Source organism: Orbicella franksi, chromosome 3 (genome assembly GCF_964199315.1).
Source record: "Orbicella franksi chromosome 3, jaOrbFran1.1, whole genome shotgun sequence".
Classification (NCBI taxonomy): Eukaryota; Metazoa; Cnidaria; class Anthozoa; order Scleractinia; family Merulinidae; genus Orbicella; species Orbicella franksi.
In genome coordinates, this window is record NC_138147.1 from 34,358,977 (window position 1) to 34,384,896 (window position 25,920).

At 39.5% G+C, this 25,920-nt stretch overlaps 1 protein-coding gene across 2 annotated transcripts; it reads left to right on the forward strand.

Annotated features, from left to right (window-relative positions):
• The first annotated feature begins 1,071 nt into the window (after positions 1 to 1,071).
• On the forward strand, positions 1,072 to 7,117 carry LOC145482248 (uncharacterized). 2 transcript variants are annotated; one of them, XM_081460899.1, is made up of 11 exons: positions 1,072 to 2,301; positions 2,393 to 2,496; positions 2,734 to 2,843; positions 2,963 to 3,036; positions 3,123 to 3,232; positions 3,589 to 3,684; positions 3,819 to 3,911; positions 4,098 to 4,198; positions 4,471 to 4,623; positions 4,849 to 4,971; positions 5,640 to 7,117. In XM_081460899.1, the coding sequence occupies exons 1-11, from the start codon at positions 1,637 to 1,639 to the stop codon at positions 5,784 to 5,786; spliced, it is 1,776 nt and encodes a 591-aa protein (XP_081317025.1). In that variant the 5' UTR covers positions 1,072 to 1,636; the 3' UTR covers positions 5,787 to 7,117. The 2 variants fall into 2 exon arrangements, with proteins under 2 accessions (XP_081317025.1, XP_081317026.1); XM_081460900.1 differs by lacking the exons at positions 4,471 to 4,623; positions 4,849 to 4,971.
• The last annotated feature ends 18,803 nt before the right edge of the window (positions 7,118 to 25,920 follow it).

Here is a 25,920-nt window from a genome sequence, read left to right on the forward strand (position 1 = left end):
CTACATGCAGCTCTTTTTCATTTTCGTTCGAAACTAGATCAAATGAGAGCACAAACAAGACGTTTCCGGGAATACATCTCGGGCATTGTATTAAGGGATCACCAGGAGGAAGTGAATACCGTTCCAGGCTACTAAAATGGAGAATTTACTATGGAAACCGAGGAAGCAACTGAAAGAAAATTAAAAAAAGTCTTTTCCTGTCTTTAAGATGACAGTATTATAATAACGGGCACCTCAGGCTTTAAAGCTAATGAAATAATCTTCTCAAACTTCCTGTCAGTCTAAAGGTTGCTCGATTGCAAACATTCGTCAATACCTTAAATCAAAAACCCATGATTGGTTTACTGGAAGCGAAATCATGACTTTTGCGTTCACAATAAATTAGTCCAAAGATAGCCAGTACTTTCATCAACCCACCAAACAGAATGACTAGCAATGAAACTGAAACGTACCGGAAAATGAAACGTACCATTGTAGGCAGTAGGCATCAGTCTTAAAGATAACTGATCAACTTTGTTCGAAAACTACATAATCAGTAATGCTAAACTTGTCATATTCGAATGAATTGCGTCTTCTTAGTTTGCTAACCAAAACACTTTAAAAATTTTCTGGCTGATTCTTTGAATTATTTGGGTTGGCGATTACTGGTAAACCACGACTTACAGGTGGCGGAAGACCTGAGGAGGAAAATCTGAACATTTTGCCGTAAAGGAGGAAATAAGAAAAAATCTGGTTAAAATTGAATAAGCCCGGCCACGACGTTAAAAGCATTTGTATATATTCCTGTTTCATATTGAATTAAATTAGAATCATAATAATTAAGCCGGAAATCTATCTAGTTTGACCGCCATATCTCGCCTACCTTCTTCAATGGTGTCTACCTAGCAGTGGCTAGATGATGCCGCGACGAGTCTTGTCTTATTACAATTAAGTATTCGGTAAATTCCACATTTTTTCTCTTCTAATTAAACGATCTTGGCGAAGGTGCTTTCGAAATCAGTGTCAACAATTGTGCTAATGCCACGTATTAGGTCAAACTAACCCTCATACGTTTTGCATAAGTTATTAAACAAGGACCCGCGCTATAAAAGGCATAGCTCCTCCCCCTCTTTGTCACGCAATCTTTGTTCGTAGTCCTAATCAAAGATGGCGGACTCAGTGAGGAAGATGCGGTAAACCCACTCTGCAATGGAACAAATAAAAACCTACACATTAAGAACTTAATGCGAGTGTAGAACCACCCAAATTGTGAATTTAAGTCAGAAATGTACTAAAATCCTGATCCTTCTAACGCTAATTGAAGAATTTAGCGAAGGAAATTTGAATTTCCCGCCTGTAACCGTCCCTGTCAATTCCTGAACATACGCACCCGCTCACAGACTCCTCGCAGACGATTCGTTGCTTTGTTGAGCCTTCAATATGCCTATGTCATCTTCTATGCAATATTTGGCATGCTCAAAAAAAGGGCATGATGTAATGTATGCGTTTTTGGGAATGACGGTTCGGTTCATGGCGGAAGCTGTCGTGCTGTGGTGCCACAACTTCCACTTTGAATCGAGCTAGTTTGCACGCATTGTCTTTGCTTCTTAGGCGCTATTTTATCTTATCAACTATTTTTCGGTGCTTTGGATTTTTCATGGCGGAATCTTTCTCCAAGAAGCCCAAACTAATGCCTCCTCGTGCACAACGGATTAGGTACAGCATACAGCTTGAGGTTGAAGCGGGTATGGAGGAGCGTTTGGAGGGATTGAAAGCTAAAATTCAACGTGTTAAAAGTGCCTTACGTATAACCAGTCGTACACCAATGGGTAACCTTTTGATGATGGAACGATTGCTGAGCTCATTCGAAGAGTTCGAACGAAGTCAGATGGTAATCACAGCCAGTCAATCTTTGTTTTTGTCTACGATACAACAGCCTTCGGCACAACCTTCGCCACAACCTTCGCCACAACCTTTTCCTTCGTGTTCGAAAAAAATAGATGCACAAACGCAAACGGATATCTCTGATCCGTATATTTTGGGTTACGGTGAAAATACAACCGGAAAGTTCGATATCCACACCCAAAGTACGGAGAACGAAGACTATTTTCTTTCATCCAACGATGCGGTGCGAAACCTCATATCTACAATGGCACAATATGGCGGAAGGTGTCCCTTATGTGGCTATCCTCTAGAGTTGCCATCGTTCGATGCGATAAAGCATGGACATGTGGCGCTCGTCAGCGTGGGCTGCGTGGCTGGTCATTCCCTTCGATGGAATTCCAGCAGTATCATCGGCGGAAAGTACACAGCCAATTTGAGGTAAAAGTATAAGTAATTTTTTATATTTGAATTTCCGAAAATTTTGAACTTGACATTTGTGTAAGCTAACACTGCTGTCATTTTTGTTTAGGGTTTTACATGGATTTATCAGTTCTGGCCTTACCGAGACCCAGTATGTCAGTGCTTGTAAGGCAGCTCACATCGGAAATGTGGACGAGAGATACATTACTACCGGTATTACAATTTCTCTGAAATACAATAATCCTCTCTGACAATAGCAGTATTGTTATACTTTAGTTGGTGTACTACACAAAAATTCCCTATACTCATCAGTGATCATGCAATTTCTAGAAAAAGTGTCATAGAGTTTATTTCTTTTCATTGCCTTCTTCCTTGCCATGAGGGAACCAGTTATGCAGCTTATTTTTCTCTTGTGAACATACTTCAGTTGTTCTTTTTCCCTCTTTCCAGTATACACTTCTTTAGGATCCAAGAATGCTGTGAAAGCCTGGTATGAGATAAAATTACAGGAAGCTAGGTCGGAAGCACAGCAGGATGCTCAATATCTTCTCCAAGGAGATGTATGTTTCCAAGGCATGATGCAGCCTTTCCGGGAATTTCTGCACTTTTTTTGTTTTGTTTGTGAACTATTGATTCAATTAAATTTCATGGAATTTTGTTTCCTTCTTCATAAATTTAGATCATCATAACAGATGCTAGACATGATTCCAGCCGAGCTGCGCAGCACACCACAGTTTCTGCTTTATCTTATCGGTGGGGACTTTGAACTATAACCATCTCTGCTTGAATACAACCTAACATGTGGCATTGTTGATAATTCTCTTAATTTTTTTTTTCAGAAACAAGAAAGTTATTTATTGCCTAAATTGGGATAAAGAAGATATGCCGTCTGCAGCATCTCGAGAAGTACCCATGACTAAAGCAGTGATAGATTCTCTAACAGCTCTTGGTAAGTTGTAATGTTGATTTGATAGTGCACTCTTCTCATAAATGATAACCACTTCATAATTAGATGCAGGATATGTCTGGCTTTTCGTAAATGATCACAGTACCTATATTTCTTGCCAGGATTTATCCCGAAAATATTGTGTGACTCCAAGATGTTGGAAGACTATATTTATTTTGAACAGGTGTTTGTCACACATAGAAAGGAGGGTTTCTCGCACTGGTTTCTTATGAATAATGTTTCATGAATATTATGCAAATACTACTTGTTTCACACATGTATAATCTGTGTGTTTTATGAAGTCTAAAAGCCTATGTTTCTTTGCTAAACTCTTGTATTGACCCTTGCAACACCTGTAGGTCATCGTGTTGGTGAAGTTGCACATGACTATGTGCCGGCATTGAGGCAGTGGCTTGCAACAAAAGGGATTAGGAACTCATATGACAGTTGGCATGGTAGGTCACCAACCAAATTACTAGGTTTCGCTAGTAAGGATTAGCTTGTAATCAGCATCAAGCTAGTAGCTATGGTCTGTTTTAGTCTCTGTGATAAGGAATGGTAGTTCTTGTTTTCCTTTTCCTTAATAAAGGTGGGAAGGGTGTCAAGAAGGCCATCAAAAAGGTTGCCAGTGGGCTTGTTAGGGACTCAGAGAGATCATGGTTTGCAGAGTTGTCTGACAAAGGTAATTCTCCATTGTAGGATACAAACTGAAACTAACATAAGCTCTGCAAAGGCCCTCTTTGCATTCGAAGTGGCTTGTTTGTATGTCATATTCATCTTTGCTTAAATTGTGTGGTGCAAATCCTATGAATTACAGTACCGTTACTTGAAGTTAAAAAACCTTCTAAAAATGCCATTGTTTTGACAGTGAAGTGCACGAAGACGCATATCTATTATGCAATGAAGAATTGCAATGGTGATGCTGATGAGCTGAGGCGATACATAGTAAACATTGTAGACCATTACCAGGTAAAAGGGTTCACTAGGAACTTGTACATTTGAATTGCTATCTTAATTTTCTGACAACAAGAGATTATTTCCAAGGACACAAGTAGATATGAGTGGTTAGTGGCTGTTGTGACAATGTAAGTTTCTATTACCCTCACCCCACAGGTGAGCCCTTTACACCTTGTCATTAGCAAGGTTGTACAAGTTACTGATTCAGAATCCATGACTCTACATACTAAAAATTGTATAGATGATTGAATGGTTCTTCTATTCATTTTATCTGTGTGGTATAGGGGGATCATTCAAATTGCCATCAGGAGTCTCGGTGTCATCAAGAAGGCTATGTATGCAGCAAAAAACCTCTTGTTACTGAGCGGGCTATTGCAGCATACCGGAAGGCTATAGTGGGTACCAACATCTACAAATTTGCTGAAGATTATGCCTTGGTAATAATAATTCATACATCAATATCTATGGTATGGAATTGTATTTTTACTTCACAGATCTACAAATAACCACTACATTTCATACTGAATGTGGAAAGTCCACGAGTAGGCAGCGACATTACTCCCACCTAAGAAAGCACGATTGGCTCTATACATGTTTTATTTACAATACAAAAGCTTTCTTCAATGGCATAACTTTGAACTTATTACCTCTATTTACTGTAGTGCCGAGATACTTTCTGGATAGAATCACTGCATATGGTGATGCTTATTTATGCACAGAAGCGCATCCATTTCAGTCGTAAAGACACCTATGAAATGAGAATGCAGCTTGCAGTTCTTGACTGGGTATGTACCACAACACTTTTATTTGTATTCATGTATCTTCACAAAAAGTGGAAAAACATAGACAGAGGATAACGAACGTCCACACAAGGACACTTATTCTTTTCACTGTTATAGAAATTGCACTATAGACCAGTAATTGTTAATTATAACTATTATTCAAATTATTATCATTATCTTTACCATCAACTTTCTGGTGGGGGGGGGGGGGGGGAATTCCCATATGAAAAGGTCAGGAGTGCTAGCCGAAAATTTTGCATAAAAAGAAACCCTAACAGTTACCAAGACCCTATGTCGTGGGCGTGGCTTGCAATTCTTTTCACCCTCAAGAAGTACCAATTGTAAGACAACACATTGTGTCCTGTCAAATTTTTTTTGGCTCATTAACCTAAAAGGTAGTGCAAAAGTTCCCGATGTGGACCTTTTGAGGCTGAACACCCTAAGATGAACCGAAACTACTATTTTAACCCCAAAAAGGTATGATGAGCACCCCCATTCTTTTTACATGGGAGTCCCCCCCCCCTCCCCACCCCAGGTTAGCTCCCTTTATTGAAAAATAGAAATTAAAGCTAACTGAAGAAAGCAGCAATGGACAGTTGCATATGAAGTACATGACCTGTCCTTGGTTGCTGTGGTATGTATTATTTTCCTGTTCTATTTCAATTTTTTAGAATGAGAATGTGCTGCGTGAAGCCACATCTGAACAGTACTATCAGACCAGTCGCCAACCGGACAGAATTGCCCCACACAGGGTACTGTCAGATAAAACCTACGAGTTCAAGGATGGCATATGGACAACTTTTTATAATTCATTGTAACTCAGTCCGTTGCTTGAAGGCTGACGAGTGTAAAATTAGAATGCTGTAGTTTTAGATGCCGTGCAAAACTGTGTATCAAGAAAAAAAGAAGTACTCTTGCAGAAGTTGTTGACACTGTACTGAAAAACAAAAAAGGTTCACCATGTCAACTAACTGTTAAACTGCGTTGATTTATTGGGCTGGAAGCGAAAAGTGAGGTCTATCCATGATGAAACTGACGCTCACAAGAAAGAGCTTGCTTGCTAATGTCGCTTCTCACGAGCGACGATGCCCTTGATAGGGGACGTTAGGGGGGTTAGGCCACCTATCACGAACGTCCTTTATCACGCAATGTGGCATAACCTCTCTAACGTCGTCAATAAGGCAACCCAGTTGTTGTTTTTTTTTCAAGATACGTTGGGTTGTCCCAAAGCCCGTTGTCCTTGAGGGTCTTCCAATACCACTTATAGTCTTTTCGCCTTTTTGTGTGGTTGGTTATGCGTGCATCACATCTTCCGTTTGGTTTGAATTCAGAAGATGTGATGCACGGAGCTCGGAGACAGAAGTCACAGGTTGACTCTGGAACTTGGGGCGGCGCAGCTACGCTGGACTCATTGTTGGCGAAAATAGCAACGGCCTCGTCGTTTTTTCGAGGAAAGAGACGAACAGGTGATGGCCGTAGTGGTTCTTCATCGATTGGTACGGCAAAGCGCTTCCTCGCTGTAGAAAAAATAAAGTTTAGAATAAAAATTCGGATGGAAGTGAACAGGGGCAACTCAAGGGTAAGTACAATGAGTCATACACACAACCTCTTATGATAATCCCAAATTGTTACAGGGAAATCAACTTACATGAAGGGAATTGTTCAAGATTGCATATCAGTCCTGGAAATATCCACTTGATCATATGTAGTTTATGTGATACATATCAATGGTACAACTCTATGACAACTGGAGACCATGTCATAATCTTTGGGAAACTAAACCAAAAATTTGGAAGCTGTTCCCTTGCTATAAACAATTCCGCCCGAGCAGAGATTCCCACTACTCTAATAAAAATACGTGAACGGATACAAATCCACATTGAATGTTTTAGGTGTCGCCGGAAGCAGGATGATGTAACCTTCGACACCGAGGAATCAAGTTCCATTTGTTATCACTGAGAAAAGGCGCGCAATTCGAAAACTGTTGCTCCATCAAAACGGTCAAATTATTATCAAACAGTTTTTCTGCTTTTTGTCGCTGGCTGAAGTCTTTCCTGCAATCTTCGAGAAGCCGAGTTTGTGAAGGTTGTAAATAATAAGTTATAAGTTGTAAATGGTGCGTTAGAACTGTAGTCTACTAACCGTTTCCACTTTGGATGCTTCGTACGGACACAACTTCGCAGGCCACCTCTGGAATTTCTTGAAGGAGACGAAAAAACTGGTCCTTTTTACTTTCATCAATCTCAAGAGTTACCTACGTACGAAGGTAACAAAGACATTCGTGAAATACAGCTCTAGAGGCTAACAAACGATACAGAGAGAATCGATGTAACAGAAAAAAAAATATTTACTTACCTGCACCCGTTTTCCATTGGCATTATTTTCAGCTGCACGCAACATTGTACAGACTCGTTCCACGCGTCAGATGTTTCGATTTAAAAAAAATAGTTACGGAATGACAGCCTTTATTAGTCTTGTAAGCACTGTGCGCAGCACTAGTAGCAGATATGAGACCTCCGTGCGTATCGCGCGACCCGGAGATGTTGACAGCTCCGTGTCTAGAGTGAAATGACTGACTGCTCGCCCAGTCCAAGACTCCTTATATAGCGCGGGTCCTTGTTTAAGTCTCTGTCGATTTCCGGCAGATTGTCAAGATCGAGTAAACATAATAGAATGCCTACAGCAACTTTGCGTCAACTCCGCCTGTCATAATAAAGGTCAAATACATCCCTTGCGATCAGTTCTTCCCGGGGTTCAGACTTTCAAAACAAGTATACCATGATTAGTAGCCTTTCCTTGTCTGGGCTCTAACTATAAACAATTCCTCGTTACGATGTGAAGTATATATGAAATAATTCATATTTGAACTGCGGTTGTAGATGAAAGTGAAGAATGATCATCGCAGTAAGAGAGTTAAAGGGATGAATGAGCCCAGGTGAATGACTCAGACTGACTCACAAAGCTTGATTTAGAACTGGAGACTGCGACACATACATATAAAAGTCGTGGTCGCTTTCCTGCCTGATAAAATCACAAACAACTGTATCCCGTATTCGCGGGCCTGCTTATTTCATCGGCGGCAGTCAAAACTTTCAAGATGGGTTGAGGATATTTGGGTTATATTTCTGTTCAAGGCAGATGCTTGATCCATTTAGGTCCGTTTAAACTGAATTCAAGACAGAATGTTTCTCGAGAAATATAAAACGATACTTGGAGGTCTTGGAGTTGGTCGTAAAGGAGATTTGAATGAGAAACGTTGTTAGTTATTTCTGTGAGTTAACAATCTACTGTGACGAAGTTTCAAGAGTACGGTTTTTCTCGATCCAAGGAAGCTCAATACACTGCAGTCGACCTGGGAAGTGCCTTCTAATGCTGAATACGACCGGTAACAATAAAGACGAGATAATTGCCAACACTAATTGAAGGTCGCTCGCCAGCAAAACATTTAGGAATACAGGAATTACATACCTCTTTGATATTGAGGACACTGTTACAATAGAATCGAAACTGCAATGAATCTGCATACCATTGTCAGCTTTTGCAGACTATTTGGGTCAGCAAGCAAATTTTTGTCCTGATTATCGAAGTCTGTTGTGAATTATCGAAACTTCTTGTTTCTATAGTGACAAAGTCATTGTCCCCTCAGGAGACAAACCGAGGAGGCATCAATAGTACCCCCAGCGTACGTAATGGTAAATACCATTTGTCTGTAGTATGGGAATCGATCCCGGTCTCGGTTAATATACTCAATTACAATATGGTCTGCATGACGATTTTACCGCGATCAAGTAAATTTAATTCGCTTCGAAATGGCGGAGATTCTGATATAAAACCAACTGAAAACGATTTCAAAGGTCCTGAAGATGGATTTGGGGATAAAAACAACTCGGAAGGTATCGTAAGGAATTCTGAAGTACCGGTAAATCTCGATATTCGAGGCGAGTGTCGCTTCGCTCGTGTTCAATTGTGACAAAATACCCTTCCGATCGCCAGTTCTACCTTCGGCATGTCGTTTATTCGAATCGCTAATTTATGTTGAGTAATCTTACGTGGCGTAGAGCTCATGTCACGGCTGGGTGACTTGGCAGGAATGCAAACAGAAATGTAAATGTTTTGCAGCGTTTTCGTTGAGGACAAAGAACTTGACTCAAATTTGCATTTATAGAGGCAGTAACGCGATACCTCTGTTAGTAACCTGAGTATCAGGCCTTTCTTAGCAAGAGGGTAGGGGTAGAGGGGAATTGCAGAGAAAGGTCTTTTCTTCACCGGGTGCTTCCTCCTCCTACCCCGCGAGTAAGAAAAGCCTGATACTCGGGCTATTCTGTTAACGTCTCAGAAAAAAATCGTGACAGCAAGTTCCAGATGATTTTCTCAACTGCTGTTCTACTTTCGAGATTCGTTTGCTCATATAACAAGAAAAATGGTTTGTTTCATCATCAAATTCAAACAGCTTGACATAATATATTTTTTTCTCTATAATCTTTTAACCTTTTTTTCTTAAGTTCTACAGAGTGAAATTTTTGCGACAGAAATATTAGTTCCCACATAAATATTAGTTTTTTTTTCGGCAGAAAGTACTTTTTGTGTCCTTTCAAACGAAAACTCACGGCTGTCTGGAATGGAATGAGTTAAATAGAAAGTGTTGGGTTAGTTTACTTCGTTGAATGTTTGGATAATAACCATAATAAGATACCTAAGTTGTAGGAACATTATGAGTGATATAGTTTACAAAAAAAAAGATATAGAAGGTTTAGTTCATACAATAATGTTCAATTGGTTTCAATCAGTAGAAATAAAAGAAAGCGGGGGCAGCTTTAGTGATAACTATAACTAGTTATAAATATTGAATACTATAACGTCAAGGCATAGAATATTTCAGCTTAATGAATGATGAATAATGAATACTTCTCACGGCAACATTAACAACGAATAACGACCAGAAAATTGGCAAAAATATTTATGAATACTCGTGCTGGAATCAGATACGGAAGAGTAAATTCAAAATATGCAAACAAGCGAACAGTTTGCCCAAACAAAAAGAATCATTTAAATTATGGACATTTAAATAGAGGTACAGAGCGGTATTAAAATTCCCGAATTTCCACCAATTTTGATAATCACTAAATGGTTATTTAACTAAACATAATAAGGAACGGTAAGAGAACAGCTCGTACATTTTCGTGAGATTTACAATGGACAGAATGGAATTAGCTACAAACTGATCAAGATTCACAGATCTCATATTGCTACTACTCTAGTTAGTCCGGAGCGTTAATGCATACGCTGGTTCAATGACTTTGTCCCATTCGAGCTATTGTATATTAATTTTTTTAAAAGGAAAACTGGACCTCTACTGTGATCGAGTCGAAGTATTGAAACAGATTTTGTTGCTTGGATTCTAATTACCAAACGGCCGTAATGGATTTGTACAACGACTGACAAGTCTGAACAATTTGAACAATAATCTGACCTTTTCTCTTCTGTGGCTTTCCTTTTCGCAATGTTTCGTTTCTCTCCCGTTTTATAAGGTTTTCCGGTTCCCGCACAAACAAGAAACAGTGCTATCATATGCTTTGCTGTCGAGCAAGCTGTACTGTGAAGCTATTTAGATATCAGTCGAGTCATCCCTGGCATGACTGGCATTGCTGTTCTTTTCAAGGCCATGGCCTAAGGAAAATGCTTGGATCATCTGTTTGGTCTGAGAATGGATTAGCGATATAAAACTTCTTTTCGTTGTCACGAATACAATCTTGTCTACAATTTATCTCGACCGTTTTATTACTTAATCCGTTTAATAATACACAAAAATAGCGCTCTTTGACAGATTTGGACTGGGGAGACTGAGCCTAGAAAGGCGAAGGACCGCGAAGGAATTTCAAACTTTGCAAGTGTTTTGAGACTTTAAAGCATACATGTTGTCAGAGAGATAGATGCCATAAATTTCGTCAGTGCCCTGTGACGTTAATGTCGCAGATGTCAATGAATGCGCTCCCAATTTTTATACCGATAATTACATTAAGAAATACTTCACCCTATTTTTCACGCTAGGTCAATTGCCGGTTTTAACATGACGTCACTAAAATTCAAACTACAAAACTATTGATCTTCCTGAGATTTTACTTTAATGATGTATAAGAGCAGCTGAAAACTAATAATCATAGAAAGTTTTGCTCCGAATGGGTCCTTGGTTTTGTGATAGACTGCGCTTGAATTTCTAAGCTTTTGCGTGACGCGGCATTTACATGACGCGAAGAGAGCTGTCATGTTGGTTAAAAAAGGGACTTATTGCGGGGAATTTGGCTATCTGAACAATTCTTGTATTAGAAAAAGTATTATTTTAATGTTTTTGAGTTCCTCGAGGGATAAATGCACGCTTTTGTAGCAAAACTCAGTGACAGATGTTTCTGTTGGTTTCCGGCCGCCATGTTGGTGCCCATCCGGATGGGCACCAACATGGCGTCTCCATACAAATCTCTGTAAATTTAGGTAAAAAGTTTTTCCGCATATCTTGCATAAGAAAAATTGTTGTGACCCGAATCTTGGCGAGAGTCTTGGCATATTTACCTTCTTTCTTTTCTCAGATTCTGGACTTTATCTGTTCAACGGTTTTGAATTTTATTTTAATCTATTTTTTATGGCGTGACACTGAAAACCACCAATTCTGTCATGAGGGCAGCGAAACGTCGTTCTTTTCTCATGTCGCTAGTTTTCATTTTAAAATGTTCTTCAAAAAACCCTCCAGTTAGAATAATCAGTAGCGACTCAATTATATGACTGATTCACCAGATGACCTGGTTAACTAATTAAAGCTAACAGTTTTTTGATGACTCGTTTCGGAAAACTAGGAAAACTACTGGGTTAGTTTCCAGCCCGCTAGCCAGTGAAAAGTGGGACGCGCCGTCTACTCATGAATCACCCCTTTGCAGCATCGTTAGGTACCCAAGTAATGGCATCAGAGACGCTGTTTCTATTGATGGATAACACTGGAGCTTGGATTACGCTCATCAGATGGCACTAGCTTGGGAGACCACTATTAAGGTACAGGTACAAAGACTTTGTGAGTCACTGTAGGCTTGGCAGCTTTGCATCAGGATGGGAGGATGTTAGTGGACCTTTCAGTGTTTCGCACCACGGATCAGGGTACTACTCGAATTGAAGACACACTAGGAAAATAATGCCCACGGGATCAACCAGTTGTTTTGAACTAGTTTAATCAGCGCAATTTCCAACTTGCACAAGCTAGCTAGTCAACTGAAAGTAAAAGCATACACATGGGTCGACTTTAGCAACTTTAAAAATCGGATCTAATCGCAAAATAGAAACAACAAAAAACTTCCTTTCACATATTGTCGATATACTCACAATTCTTTAAGGCGTAATCCCGTTTACGACGCGCTATTTTTTTTCTATTTTTGTACAAAAAGCACAAACACACTTTCCGATAAAAGGATTCTTTTCTTCAGATCTCTCGATATCCTACTCGCACCAGTCCACGAACGAGAGCCATAATCTGATTGGCTACTGAAGAAAAATGGCGGGAATCCCACGCGCTCGGTTTTATCGCTAAGAAAAGCAAACATAATGTCTAAAAATAAACAAAACTCTCAACGAAGTGCAAAACATTCAGCGCAAACGCTGGTATACTATAGAAAATTACAATAAAAGATGAAGATAAGAAGAAATGTTTTGCTCGGCAACAGGAAGTCTTGATGTTTTAGGTGTTTACTATATTTGCACCCGCCACTCAAAAAAAAGGTGTTTTTTTTTTTTTTATTCAGAATTTAGTTTAACCTTTGGTAATTCCTTGTAATGTAGTTGTGAATGTTGCAACATTTAGTGAAACAGGCTCAAACAAGAATAGGGCTCAGGACTCATCATAACAATTCGTTTCCATTGGAACAATCAAGGCTATCGTATTGAAGGAGTACAGAAACATGCCGTGCATGTCTGGCTAACCACTTGGTGTTGTTGTTGTTCTAGGCTCCATTAGTAACCTTCCCACAAACCCTTACGACCCTACTTAAGCTTGGCGCGAAAAAGGACCGGCCATGTTAATGTGTTTAAAGCCAGTTCTTGTCAGTGCGGCTGTATTTGTTCCAAGACACCTTGGCCTTGTGGATCCATACTTGTGTAAGTGCAGTCGAACCTCCCATAAGCTACCGCCCAAAATGTTAAGCTTGGGTGGTCGCTTACTGGAGGTGGTCGCTTATGAGAGTTTAGACCATATTAAGTCAAAATTTTGCTTCATTAGCATATGGTAACTGAAGAGACTTACCCCATGTTTTAAATGTCTTATTCATGTGAAAAGTCAACTTCGAGAAATCCGGTACTCCCCTTCGAGAAATTTCCGTCTCGCTGAGGAGAGGTGGTCGCTTACGAGAGGTGGTCGCAACCGGAGGTTCGACTGTACTTGGTTTCGAAGACTTAGGTATGCAGTCATCTTTCAGAGAGATATTTAACCTGAGTTACTGTTGTATTTGAAGCGAAATCTCGACGTCTAGACAATTAAACCTTGTTTGTAAACTCAGACGTCCCTCTACCGTTGATATGTCTTTACAACAAAGCGCGGACGACCGCAACTGTAATTCCGGTTTTAGTGCTAATCATGGCGCTACTGAAAACTGAAAGTAAAACACGCCCTTCCTTTCGGCGCTTTGTAGAATTAGGACATTTTCACATTGTTCAGTCATTTATTCGTCTTTCCGTTATATCTTTAGTCTGAGATTTTAGTCATATTTCCCGCCCTCAGCCTAATCCCGGGCCGGGAAAGCTGGGGGCGAGAGATGACTAACATTTCAGGGTATCACATCGCGAGAGACTTTCCCTTCTTGTCGCCGTCATCAGCTTGACCGCTGATAAATAAAAAAAGAAGATAACTCGACAACATAATTATAGACAAGTCGCGGTGCAGCTTTGTTCAACGCAGATCACATTAAATTAAAAACGGTACTAGTGGCTCGAATTCATCTTAAAGTGTTATTCCTGAGACTTCCAAAACATCTCCAAGTAATGTACATGATGTGTGATGCTCGTTTCATACTTCAAAGTTGCTTAGAGAGATTGTGTGGTGATTTCATCGCTATTACTATGGGCGAAATATCGACGACAATCCTTAATTAAACACCCGGCTAAATAGAGCTTCGTAACTGATTATGCCGAGACTCAGTAGATAACAAACAGGGGTTTGAGAAGAAAAAGAAAGCAAGTTCATTTTAGAAAGAACAATTGCTCAGTGTTAGAGCCGTCGCTTTGTCTATATTGATTCGAAACCGCTGAACAACGATGCTAAAGGCCGCCATAAAAAGTTGTGTTGCAAGATAAGCCTGTTTGTGGTTTCTAGGTTCTCTAGCTCACCTAATTACCATATAATTAATACGCGACCGACTTACCTTGGCGAAGTTATTTGAGTGCGTTTTACGTCCTAGCAGGCACATCAGAGAAAAGAAATCAGTGCTGTTGACAAATCTCGAAACTGAATAATCCTGAATGATGAAACTGGCTGATGGTTCTCCCGGCGGGATTTCCGGGACAGGTAAAACAATATATTAAATACGAACTTTTTCAGTTTCTTTAACTGTCTTGTTTCGGGGGTTTTTTCTTAGTATACAGACACAACAAAGACAAACAAAATGACTCTCACATGACTTTCACTGAAGTGGTTCAAACAGTAATATTTCCGTGAGACGCCTGGGCTATTGCTTGTTTTCAGTGTCACGCCATTCAAAATAGATCAAAATAAAAATCAAAACCGGTCAATAGATAAAGTCCAGAATCTGGAAAATGAAAGAAGGTAAATGTACAAAGACTCTCGCCAAAATTCTGGTCACGGCAATTTTTCTTATGTGAGATATGCGGAGAAATTTTTTACCCAAATTTATAGAGATTTGTATGGAGACGCCATGCTGGTGTCCATCCGTATGGGCACCAACATGGCGGCCGGAAACCAACAGAAACATCTGTCACTGAGTTTTGCTACAAAAGCGTGAATTTATCCCTCGAGGAACTCTAAAACATTAAAGTAATACTTTTTCTATGACATGAACTGTTCAGATAGCCAGGTTTCCCGAAATAAGTCACTTTTTTAAATCATCATGACAGCTCTCTAAGCCGTCATGTAAATGCCGCGTCACGCAAAAGCTTAGAAATTCAAGCGTAGTGTATCACAAAACCAAGAACCCATTCGGAGCGAAAATTTGTATGAATATTAGTTTTCAGCTGCTCTTATACATCATTTAAGTAACATCTCAGGAAGATCAATAGTTTTGTAGTTCGAATTTTAGTGACGTCATGTGAAAACCAGCTGTAGCGCGCACTTCAGCACGAGTTATCACGCGATCATTCGAGGGTTCGCGAGATTACAAAAATCAAAACAAACATGGCGGCGCGATGCCTACTTCGTAAAACTTTGTTTCTGCAAGGTTTAGTAAGCTGTTTGAGTTATCAGTTATTTTTAACTGCAAAAACATTCATCCTTCAGGTAATTTCAAAGGAAAACTTCCTTTTAAACTGCAGTGCTGCAACGTAAACGAAAATTCTGATGTTGATGTTGCGATCGATCGCGCCGGCTATCAATCTAAAAAACTGCAGGAAAAAAACTACTGTTCGCGTTTTCTTCGTTCTTTCTACTTTGTTAGTCTCCCCTCCGGGTATTTATGGCTCTCTTCTTTTACCGCTTACGCTGCTAATGACAACAGTTAAATAGAAAACACTATTCGCGGACTATCTATGTTTATTCGCATGGAATTGCGGGCTTTACTGGTCAGCGAACCGCCTTCACGCGTGCGCAAGGGGCGATCTTGCAAAGACGAGAATTTAATCTGCGCGTAGGACGCGCACTAAAATACCTTATCCAAGAAGACAATATCTCAAAAAACTGATCCGGTGACCCTACTATTTAATGCAAAAAAATATTCAACAGCAAAAGCGGAATGCACGTGCGAAAAAAACCTTTGGAGTGGAATTTCTCCAACTTGGAAATTTCCATTATTCTTAATTTAAGAAAAATCCACTCCACAGATTTTTTTATAATTTTGTCTGTTTCTTCTTCTGTGTGTAATACTATATATTTTTTTATAAAAAAAAAAAGTGTGGGGTCACCGGCTTAGCTTTTAAGATAGATGCAATTGATGCTTAAAAATGGATCAAGTTTGTTGCCAAGCAACAGGACAGTGCAATTTTAATTTATGACTTAAACACAATGAAAGGCACAGTGAACAGTAACCTTAAAAAATAGCACAGCCATTCAAAACAGTACAGTTCCAAGCCTGAAAAATCGCACCTAGTTCCATAAGTCTTAAATAAACAGCCACCTTAAAACACAATCATTTCTCAATACGATAACCTTTCTGCAATTTAAAAAGCCGTCAATCCAGAAACGTATCGTGCTTCTTTTTTCATGGAGTACGTATCAAAGAGAAGCTTCTCCTCCTGAATAACTAGAAGAGTGCAATAATTCGGTTATTTGTATATGAGGTTCATCAGTTGACTGCCTTCGGGTACGGAAAGACACTAAATCCATATTTTCAAGGATGTAACAACAGCTTTTGTGCGAGAAGTGTACGGAAGTATCGACTTCTCGGACTTTTTCCAAGTTCTTGTCCGCGAATCCGTTTCGAAAAAATTGCTTGCGCAAAGTTCCTTTCCATTTAATTTTCCTCTCAGGATTTCTGGAATTTTCTTTCAAATGGTTTGTGTTTGGGTTTTACAGAAACTTTCCCAAGAAATTTTCCTACCATTTGTCCCCGTTTCGAAAGGTTTCGGAATTTTGGTCGAGTGGAAACCGCTCAAAGAAGCCAAGGGAATAATCAACGAAACACCCACGACTGTAGTTTGTCCACAGACCCTCCATTTTGTCCTGACTTCGTCGAGATAGCAGCATGCTTAGCAAGATATAAACCAATCGCATGGGATATGAATCAGCCAAAACGTAAGGGGGTGGGGTTTGGGTCGACAGCAACGTTAGATTATGTGTGTGGTTTAAGCTTACGTCATGCGTTACTACGCGGGGCTACCACAGGGACGGTAGCGTAATTGGAAAACGCTTCTAAGCAACCTTTACCTAGCATCACAATGGCTCTGCAGTACGCTTTGAAATTTGGTTAAAAACAATCCGCAGACTGTTTTCATGAGTTTAGAAGATGACACTCATGGTTCTTTATTAGCATTTGCCTTTTGTCTTTCCACCGAAATTCGCTCCCTAAGAAAAAAATTCATCATCACTTCTGACAGATGCATGACATAACCGACATACTTGTTTGAACAGCTTGATGGCGAACATAGAAATTAATAAAACATCAAATAAAAACCAAATTCAAATGCTGTTGTGACATTACAACCATCTCGCACGCGATGCAGAACAGAAAAATGACCACTGAAGAATGGATAAAGTTCACCTTTTCTGTCGCTAAACAACCTTTCAGAAATTTATACTCAATATTTGAACGTCGTATTTCTTTTGATCGGCTAAACGGTGATCGAATATGCCAGATGGTTTCTTTCTAATTTGTCTACGCTTGCTGATAAATTGCTGACTGGTCATTTACCTTCCATCGTTATATTTATGATATGGAAAAACTACGAATATTATTTTGCATTGGCGAAAAAACATTGGAAGCCAGTGGGAAGTCTATTTAACATCCAAAGATATAATGTATCTAAATCCTGAAAAAATTATTTTCAGTAATGAAACCCCCCGGGGGGGTATTCCCAGAAAAATTGGGTGGGGGTGTGCGGCCCGCCTCCCAAAACCCTTACCCTATTTGTGACCAAAATCAGCGAAATTGCCTACTCTATTAATGGTCTGACCAAAAATTCGAAACCCTATTTATGACCTGACCCTAAAATCAAAACCCTGTTTCAGACCTGCGTTCAAATCAGTTCTCTAGTTCAGACCAATGTTGAATTACCGTAAACATAATTTGCGAAGGGCTTTTGTTAATTTTCAAAAGTGGCTTCTTCTTAAAAGCATACTCATATCAAGGCTAGAGGCAAAAACCATACCCTATTTATGACCAAAACGGCTGAAAAACCATACCCTTGGAGGCCGCACATACCTATATAGCCCATATAAGGGAGTACTCCACCCCCCGGCTGAAAACAATTTATACTGAACGTGACTATGTATAATACATAATTTTTAGCTAGCTTGCCTTTTGAGAAGACTGCAGCCGATGATACGATGATATTGTACTTTAAGCCTTCTTGGGTGTTCCAAGTTAGGCTTCCCTTTTACACTCGTTTAAAAAGACACCGTCCCTTGTCCTCAAGTCTGAGTGAGCATAACTCGTCGCTTGAATGTAGACGACACAATAATTTAAAACAACTGCGTTGACTGCTTTGACCGCTGATGTCATCCTTACATCAGTGCTCGCTTCAGGCTGCGCGCTTCTTTAGGACGTTCGCGCGAAAATTATCCACTCCATAGATTTTTTTTTTGATTTTTACCGCAGTCAGATAATGAGTTACATTTGTCAGAAATGCAAAAAAAAAATTGGAGGCCACCGACATCGTTTTAGAGATAAATCGTGTGGAAAACTACCCTAATTTTGAAAATTTGTCGCACGTAATTCAGTATGGTCTACAGGGGTTTATAGTAAAAATATCGAAGGTGAGTCAACGGAGGCAAAGGATCTTAGTCATATTTGGTAGAAGTGGGTGTGCTGCGTAAATAATTCCAAATGTTACCAACGTTTTCATAAAACTTAACCCTTCAAGAGGCATTTTAAATCGTCGCACAGATAAATGAAGAGCGGAATTCGATGGTGCATTTTGCAAAAATTTCAAACTTCTAGTCGATAGATAATCTTCATCTTTTTGCTAAACGTAGAAAATCGGTAGAGAAAATGATCCATCAAAAGAAAAATAGGGGTAACCGAACGTCCAAGATCGTTAAATCCCAGACAAAGCTATAGCAAGGGCCATCTACCCTATCTTTGTTCATTTTATTACTTAGCGCGCGCTCTCATCCATGACGTGGCGAGTAAATTTGCGTGCGCAGTAAGGATGCGCAGAAACAATTAGTGCGCGCGTTGCTAAAAAGGTGAAATTTCACTTCCGGTTACTTACGTCAGCCTGCGCGCGGAAAATAAAAACAACTCAATAACTTGCAAATTCGCGTATATTTGAGATGATTTTCTTTGTGTTTCACAAGATGCAAAATACAAAAGTGCAAGCAAAGACAAAATATGAGGAAAACAGAAAAACAAGAGCAAACAAAAAAAAAGAGAAAAACTACTCCGTGTGGCTTCGTCTGATCTTACCAAAGTGCATTGGTAGTGTAAATTGCCCACGCGCTGATAGAGTAACTCAGGCGCACTTCTGGTTTCTTCAAATGCCAAAGGAAACACGGTTTCTCATTGAATCCTGCCTTTCTCGACGAATCTCAACCAAAGCCAACGTTTGAAAGATAGCTAAGCATTCCTTTCTCCAAATCATGCTTTTTTTCAGATAATTACGAATTCTTCAATATCTTGAAATTCTCTCAAAATCCGACCATTTAGAAATGAAACAAAATCTATGCATAGCGTAATGAGGATTAAAATTAAAATATCAAATCAATGAAAAAAATCTCGATAAAGTGATTTGCCTGGAAACCCTTGGCTTTTTTTCAGTATTAAGTCTTTATTTCCCTACAAAGATAGGATCAACCGTTCCCAACTGTCAAAAGTTGTGTATAAGGCTAGTTGTTGGGACTGCCAGGATTCCTACATCGGAAAAACAAAACGTAGATTGCATGACAGAAAAACTGAACATTTTAAATCGATCACGAGTAGCGGTCATGCTTCTGCAGACCACGTTACGTCAACTGGTCACAACTTCAAATGGGACCACTTTGATATATTAGCAAAAGGTCGGACAGTTACACATTGCAAGATATAAGACTCTGCTAATAAGGGAATTAAAACCCGCTCTAAATGATAATGCAAGCAGCGAAAAGTTTTATTTTTATTAGTTTGCATTGTTTATACGCAAATTTTTCTCAGCTTCTGTCATTGTAGTTGTTAATTAGTTACTTATTTTACATTGAAATTTAGTTGTTACTTCTATTCCTAACCGTCACTTCTGAAGATGTATGCTGAAACATACGAAACGTCAAGTAAATGAACTTTGTTTTTTAACATGCGTTTTATTGTCATGTTTATCACCGCAGTTTGCGTGTTATTTCTTATCAAGCTACGACGGCCAAAGAAAAAGAGTATTTACGACATTAGTCGCATGACCATGGGTGTGACCTGATGACGTCATCACTGGTGTTACTGATCATGAAAAAGTTAAAACACATGAAATAACTCTGAACTAACTAAAAATGATGAGGTCATATGAGAATAACTTTTTCTTAGCAACAGTTCGAAAAGATCAGTTACTGGGGCCTAAGTGGCCGAACACAATTTTCGCGCGCGTTCTTGCTAATGTGATTCAGCGCGCGCACAACGATTACAAAAAAAAAACATGGCGTCGAAACCGAGATCAATTTATTTGCTCAATACTCGTGCTATCTGTGGTATTTGTCTTCATAATTGAGCACAGTGTACTGATGGTTTTAGCCTTTTATTAAAAAGGTATGTTAAAACGTTACGATGAAAAGAACCCATCAATTCTCAGAGTTTTCTTTGTCACCGAAACACTTCCTTAAATTCTACCTTAAATTAAAATCTACCTTAAATTTTGTAAAAGTTTGGAATTTTTGTTTCTACTTGAAGTTTTATTTTGAGAAGCATTTCTCCCTATAAGTTCAAAGCTCGTTTTCTCAAAGCGAATTATTTTTGCCTTTGAAAAAGGATCTCTCTGTTAAACTATTATTTAAGAAATACAAAACATGTTTCGTGTTTCTAAGTCGAGTTATAGAAACACGAGTGAAAGTTTGGGAGAACGAGGAATGCTGTGGGAACACGAGCCTTAGACGAGTGTTTCCACAGGTTTTTCGAGTTCTTCCAAACTTTCACGAGTGTTTCTATTGAACAATTAGATTATGAGCTCTAGTCTTACACTTGAACTGCACTGCTCTCAGCCAGTCAGAATCCAGCAATTTTTTCACGTGTATTATTATTATTATTATTATTATTACTATTATTATTATTATTGTAATTGTCGTATCTAGAGCAAAATTCTCGATCGTGATTGGTTCTCCGCGCGCCTTTTCGGCGCGCGATCACGTGGTTGTCCAATTACAGGTATCCAATTTGAACTTTTTGTAATTGGATACCTGTAATTGGATACCCAAGTGATTCGCACGTCAATTAAGTGCGCTTTTATGGCTTCCTTAGCACTTTTTCTTATAGTTTTCAAAACTTATGAAAAGCGCTACAGGCGTTTTTGCTCAAAAGAAGTTCTCAAAAGACATTTTTAATTCCGAAATTTGTTATAGATACGATTAATTAGTAGTTGGACCTCGTGTCGTACAATTCAGGGAGTAATCTTGGTCGTAATTTCAAATCGGCCTCGCGCTATGCGCTCGTCCGATTTTGAAATTACTCGTGCGATTACTCGCTAAATTGTACTCCACTCGGTCCAGTTACTATTACTTACAATAAGCGGCATAATAAGCGGGGTTCCGCCTGTATACTAATTATCTGCGAGTTAAATTCATGCGCGCTTTACACTACAAACTGGAGGTCAACAAAATGATCTAGACGTCAAAAATAAGAACTTTATACGTGTTTATGTCTGACCAGAGGACGATAGAACATTGATACGAACCGGAACAGCAATTAACATTAAATCGTCAAGAAAGCTAAGAATACAGCTCTCTTTAGTACGGTTATTCCATCTACACTTGTGCCTGGCGTGCTCATTTTTTATTTTTCTATAGGTTTGCCTGAGCGACCAACGAAAGCAAAATTAAACATAACGTGGGGCTCTTCAAGTTTTGTTTTTCAACTTGGCGAGGTGCATTTTTCAGTTTTTAACTTTCTTTCGTATGGTGTCATTTTTGGCATAAATTAGTTATTTTCTTTTTATGAGAGAATTAATCAGATTCGCAATTTCCAGTAGAACACAGGTGAGTGTCTACTAAAGAATATAACATAAACAGCGGCGATAAATACTGTGTTCCAACGCATTTTAACAAGCAATGTTTATCACTGCTGTTTGTGTGATATTCTTAATCAAGCTACGATGTACTAAGAACAAGAGTGGTTACTAATTTTATAATTTCAGATATATTGGGACTACCTTCTAATCTGAACTTCCTGAACTGCCAGTTGGTTCCAACCGTGAAGTCGGAATTCTGCTATAACCGATCTGCAGAGTTGAATATTGACAGGAACGCGTCGTAGTTACAAGCAGCGCATTTCAACGGTGAGTTGTTTTCTATATACTAGCCTGCGAGCAGGCTCACGTTGGAGCACAAGCGCGCGCGGCTACTCGCGCGAAATCGAGCGGTCAAGCCGAGAGACTAGACGTTGGCGCCTCTTCACCATCTCCTTTGCTCTCCGCTCGCGCACGTGACTCAAAGGTGAGCCTGCTCGCATGCTATCTATACATGCAATCAACATGCTCTTTCTGTCGTCTCCTTGACGAAGTCATTAGGATTCTGACAAATTGGCCTTCATCAAGCTTTGGCCAGCTACTTTTGTAGTGAGGCAAAAAGCCATGAAACAATTTGTTGTAGTCTTTTTATATGGCAATAAATTGTATCCAATAGGTTTACTTAGGGTTTTGAATGCAAGTTTCAAACTTGTCCTAAAAGTTATGTAGATGCATTTATTATATCTCTCAGTTAGTACGCGCGCTATGATTGGTCAATTTCGCGGGCCGTTTTTTACTGTACGACCCGCTAAGATTTAAAACTGTTTTTGTTGCCAAAATGTTTCGTGATTTATCGCCAAGTGTTCTTAACTTTTATAGCAAGTAAAAGTTAAAAACTTTCTTTTACTTAAAATTATATATTAAAACGTGCTAATGACTTAAACAACAATTGGAAATTGTCTCGTTTTGTTTTCGACGCGTACGTGCATCAGAAAATTGAAGCCGTTCCGCGTGAATAATCGAACCCGTCAGACACACGAAACAGATTGCCGTTGGGCCATAAATCGATGGGGAAAAAACTCGGTCCGTAACTTACAGTACGGACCTCGAAATCGGTTAATTAGTAAGAGGTATTTGTTGCTGATGCTTTCTGCATGCAAAAGAAACTGACTTACCCATTTTACGATGGTTATTTAGGTTTCGGAGCTGCACCAGCCAGTGACATGGTGAAATTCCAACGTTGACTTATATTTTTCCAGAGGTCCTAAGTAACTAAACACGTCGCCCAGTTCGTAACCTGAAATCAACGCACGTCCGTTGCTGAAATGAGTTAACTCTAACTGAAACACTATTTATATTATTAAAGGTCAATGTGATCACTCTTGAGTATGACGCAATAGATTGAGCAATCTTCTCAGTCTGTACCTGTCTGTGCCAGTTCAAAGTTTTGCAGGCTTTGAACGCTTCCGTGGAAGACAGTGATTGCTTTAAGCTATCAAAAAGGACCAAAAAGCTGAGAAAAGGTATAGAGGGACTGGAAAAGGAACTAGAGTTTCGAAAACATAAAATCAAGAGCTGAACAGCTACGCTTGGAAATAGCTAATATGGTAGCGCCGCGTGCCGGTTGACGAATCAATAGGTCACAAAGCAATATTGAATGCAACTAAGGCTAATAACAGCATGATTAGAATTTCTACTTTAAAAATGTACGAACCCAACTCCCCTGAAGCCAGAAGACAGAAATCCCTGGCGATTGACTGTAACCCTCACTCCGCAGCGACATTCCGAATCTGCTAAAATTTGTTGAAGTTCAGTTCATTAAGTTCAGTTCAAAAACTCGAGCAATAGGAAAAACTTCCTAAGGAACTAAGCAAAATAAGTTTAGAAATACACACAATTCTAGAAATTAAAACAACTTAAATATTAACGAATGATACGTACTCCGTTATACATTTAGCGTGACGTGCTCCGAGATATCGGAGTCTCCTCTACATGGCCTGAGCAGTACTTATATGGAATAAATTCATAATATGTCGCAATAGAGGCTGTTCAAGGGTAGACTTGGCTACAAGAGCAATCAGGTTCTTATAGACTTTGTCTTTGGCTTCCGTGAACATCGATGAAGAATTCAACTATTTCCGATGATTTGTGCAAGAAGAGCCACATCGACGTAATAGCCCTGAGACACAAACTTTTGAATGGGATTCCCTCCCTACAGCCCGCCCGGGTAAGTGCTCCAGTAATCAAATGTTCTTTGTGTTGTTTCGTACCATCATGGGATAAATGGTGGATACTATTGCATATTCGAGTGATGGTATTTTGTTGATTGTTGCCAAAAGTGGAGGAAACTGCTATGACTACTTTAGCTTCTTAGGCCGAGAGACATTAATGTAATGCGCTGTCACAAAAAGCACGTGGCGTTTTAGTAGTACTTTTATCATGACAGCTACATTCATTTTGCAACATAAGAGTCTGAGCTCAAAGGAACTGCTCAGAAGTATTTTAGTTGCAACGATGCAAGATGGTTATCAGAAATGGTCTGCAAACTTGTAATTTGGTTCTTATCCCGTCAGAACATAAGTTCCTTCGTAGCCGTAGTTGGATTCGTCACGCAATGCTCCCTTGTGGCGTTGTGTGACGATCCGAACGATCTGTTCGAAAGAGTTCTAATCAGAACACGTACAAAGATCATATGCAATAAATATATAGCCAGGTACCAGGTTCACCTTTAAGGCACACGCGTGAGCAGCTAAGAGCAAAGCGATACGGCGGGTTGGAGTCTGGTGAAACTTTCTCGTCTTGCGGTTTCGCCCCTAGCGCTCGTGGCAATGCCACTCGCCCTTGTGCTCTAACGTGAGCCTGCTCGCAGGCTATAAAAAACAAGATCTTTTAGATCTTATAATCGCGCTTTTACAATTTAACTGTTTTCTTAGCACTACAGTCGCAACACAGTGCACATTCCAAAGCAGTCCTTGATGATTCATTGATTGCTGTAAACACCACATCACCTGATCAACACAAACTGTATTATTGTGCCATCGCTCTTAACCTTGCGAAATCTATGATGACGTAATGGTCTTAATCTGGAAGTTCGCTCAGGACATGCCCATGAATGATACGAAAAGGAAACGAGTATCACGCTATTAATAACCAGTTTGTGCTATGATTAAGTAGTCACGTGAGTCACACAATCCGAGGTTTACGCTATCCACAGCTAATTTTAGAACGGTTGTTTTTTCCCTTAGCATTGACGTAAACGCTGCAAGTTCTGGCAAGCTCCTGTTTACCTCAGCAGATATTTAATTTTCCTTCAAATCTCTTAACTCGCTTCGATGAAACAGCCAAAGAATTCACTTTAATTGCCTAAACCCACTAGAAATACTTGCAAAATTGCAAATAAATTAATGACCGTCGCTTCTGGCGAAGTAAGCGCGATCGTATTTGTCACGTGGCGAAAGTGGAAGCTGCAACGTCAGCGCATTCCATGGCTGACGTAATATCTTTTTTAGGCGTTTTTAACATTCCCTTCGAATCCAACGCTTCGATAAAACCAAAAGAAAATATATTTTACACACAATAAAGAAAAAATATCCGTAACATTTTCCGTGTTTGGCGAATAAATATCATGAGCTACGTGATTCGAAGTCCCGCTGACGATTTGGCAGAGCGGAAGTTTGGGTCTGGTCACCGACAAAACCCCCGTGCAGAGTAACCGCGCTCCGCCTATGACCGCGCGGTTAAAAATGGCAAATTTTTATAATAATAATTTCTAATAATAATTTATTGATTTATAGTGCGAGTATCCATACATAACCAAAACACGCGTATACGTAAGAATCCACGGCTTGGATTATTCCACAAGCGGAATGATTGTTTTGAAATGAAAGATGGAAGATGGAAGATATATTATGCAAACTTTCCGACTTTCCGCTCGGGAGAGTGCGTAAGCACACAGTTCCGTGTTATTTGACATTTTAAAAAGTTGAT

What these genes read in the sequence shown, in the direction of transcription:
- LOC145482248 (XM_081460899.1), top strand. Translation starts at nt 1,637, where the DNA reads ATGGCGGAATCTTTCTCCAAGAAGCCCAAACTAATGCCTCCTCGTGCA. An exon ending in AATATCTTCTCCAAGGAGAT is followed by an intron (nt 2,844 to 2,962) that starts GTATGTTTCCAA and finishes TCATAAATTTAG; the next exon opens with ATCATCATAACAGATGCTAG. An exon ending in AGCTTGCAGTTCTTGACTGG is followed by an intron (nt 4,972 to 5,639) that starts GTATGTACCACA and finishes TCAATTTTTTAG; the next exon opens with AATGAGAATGTGCTGCGTGA.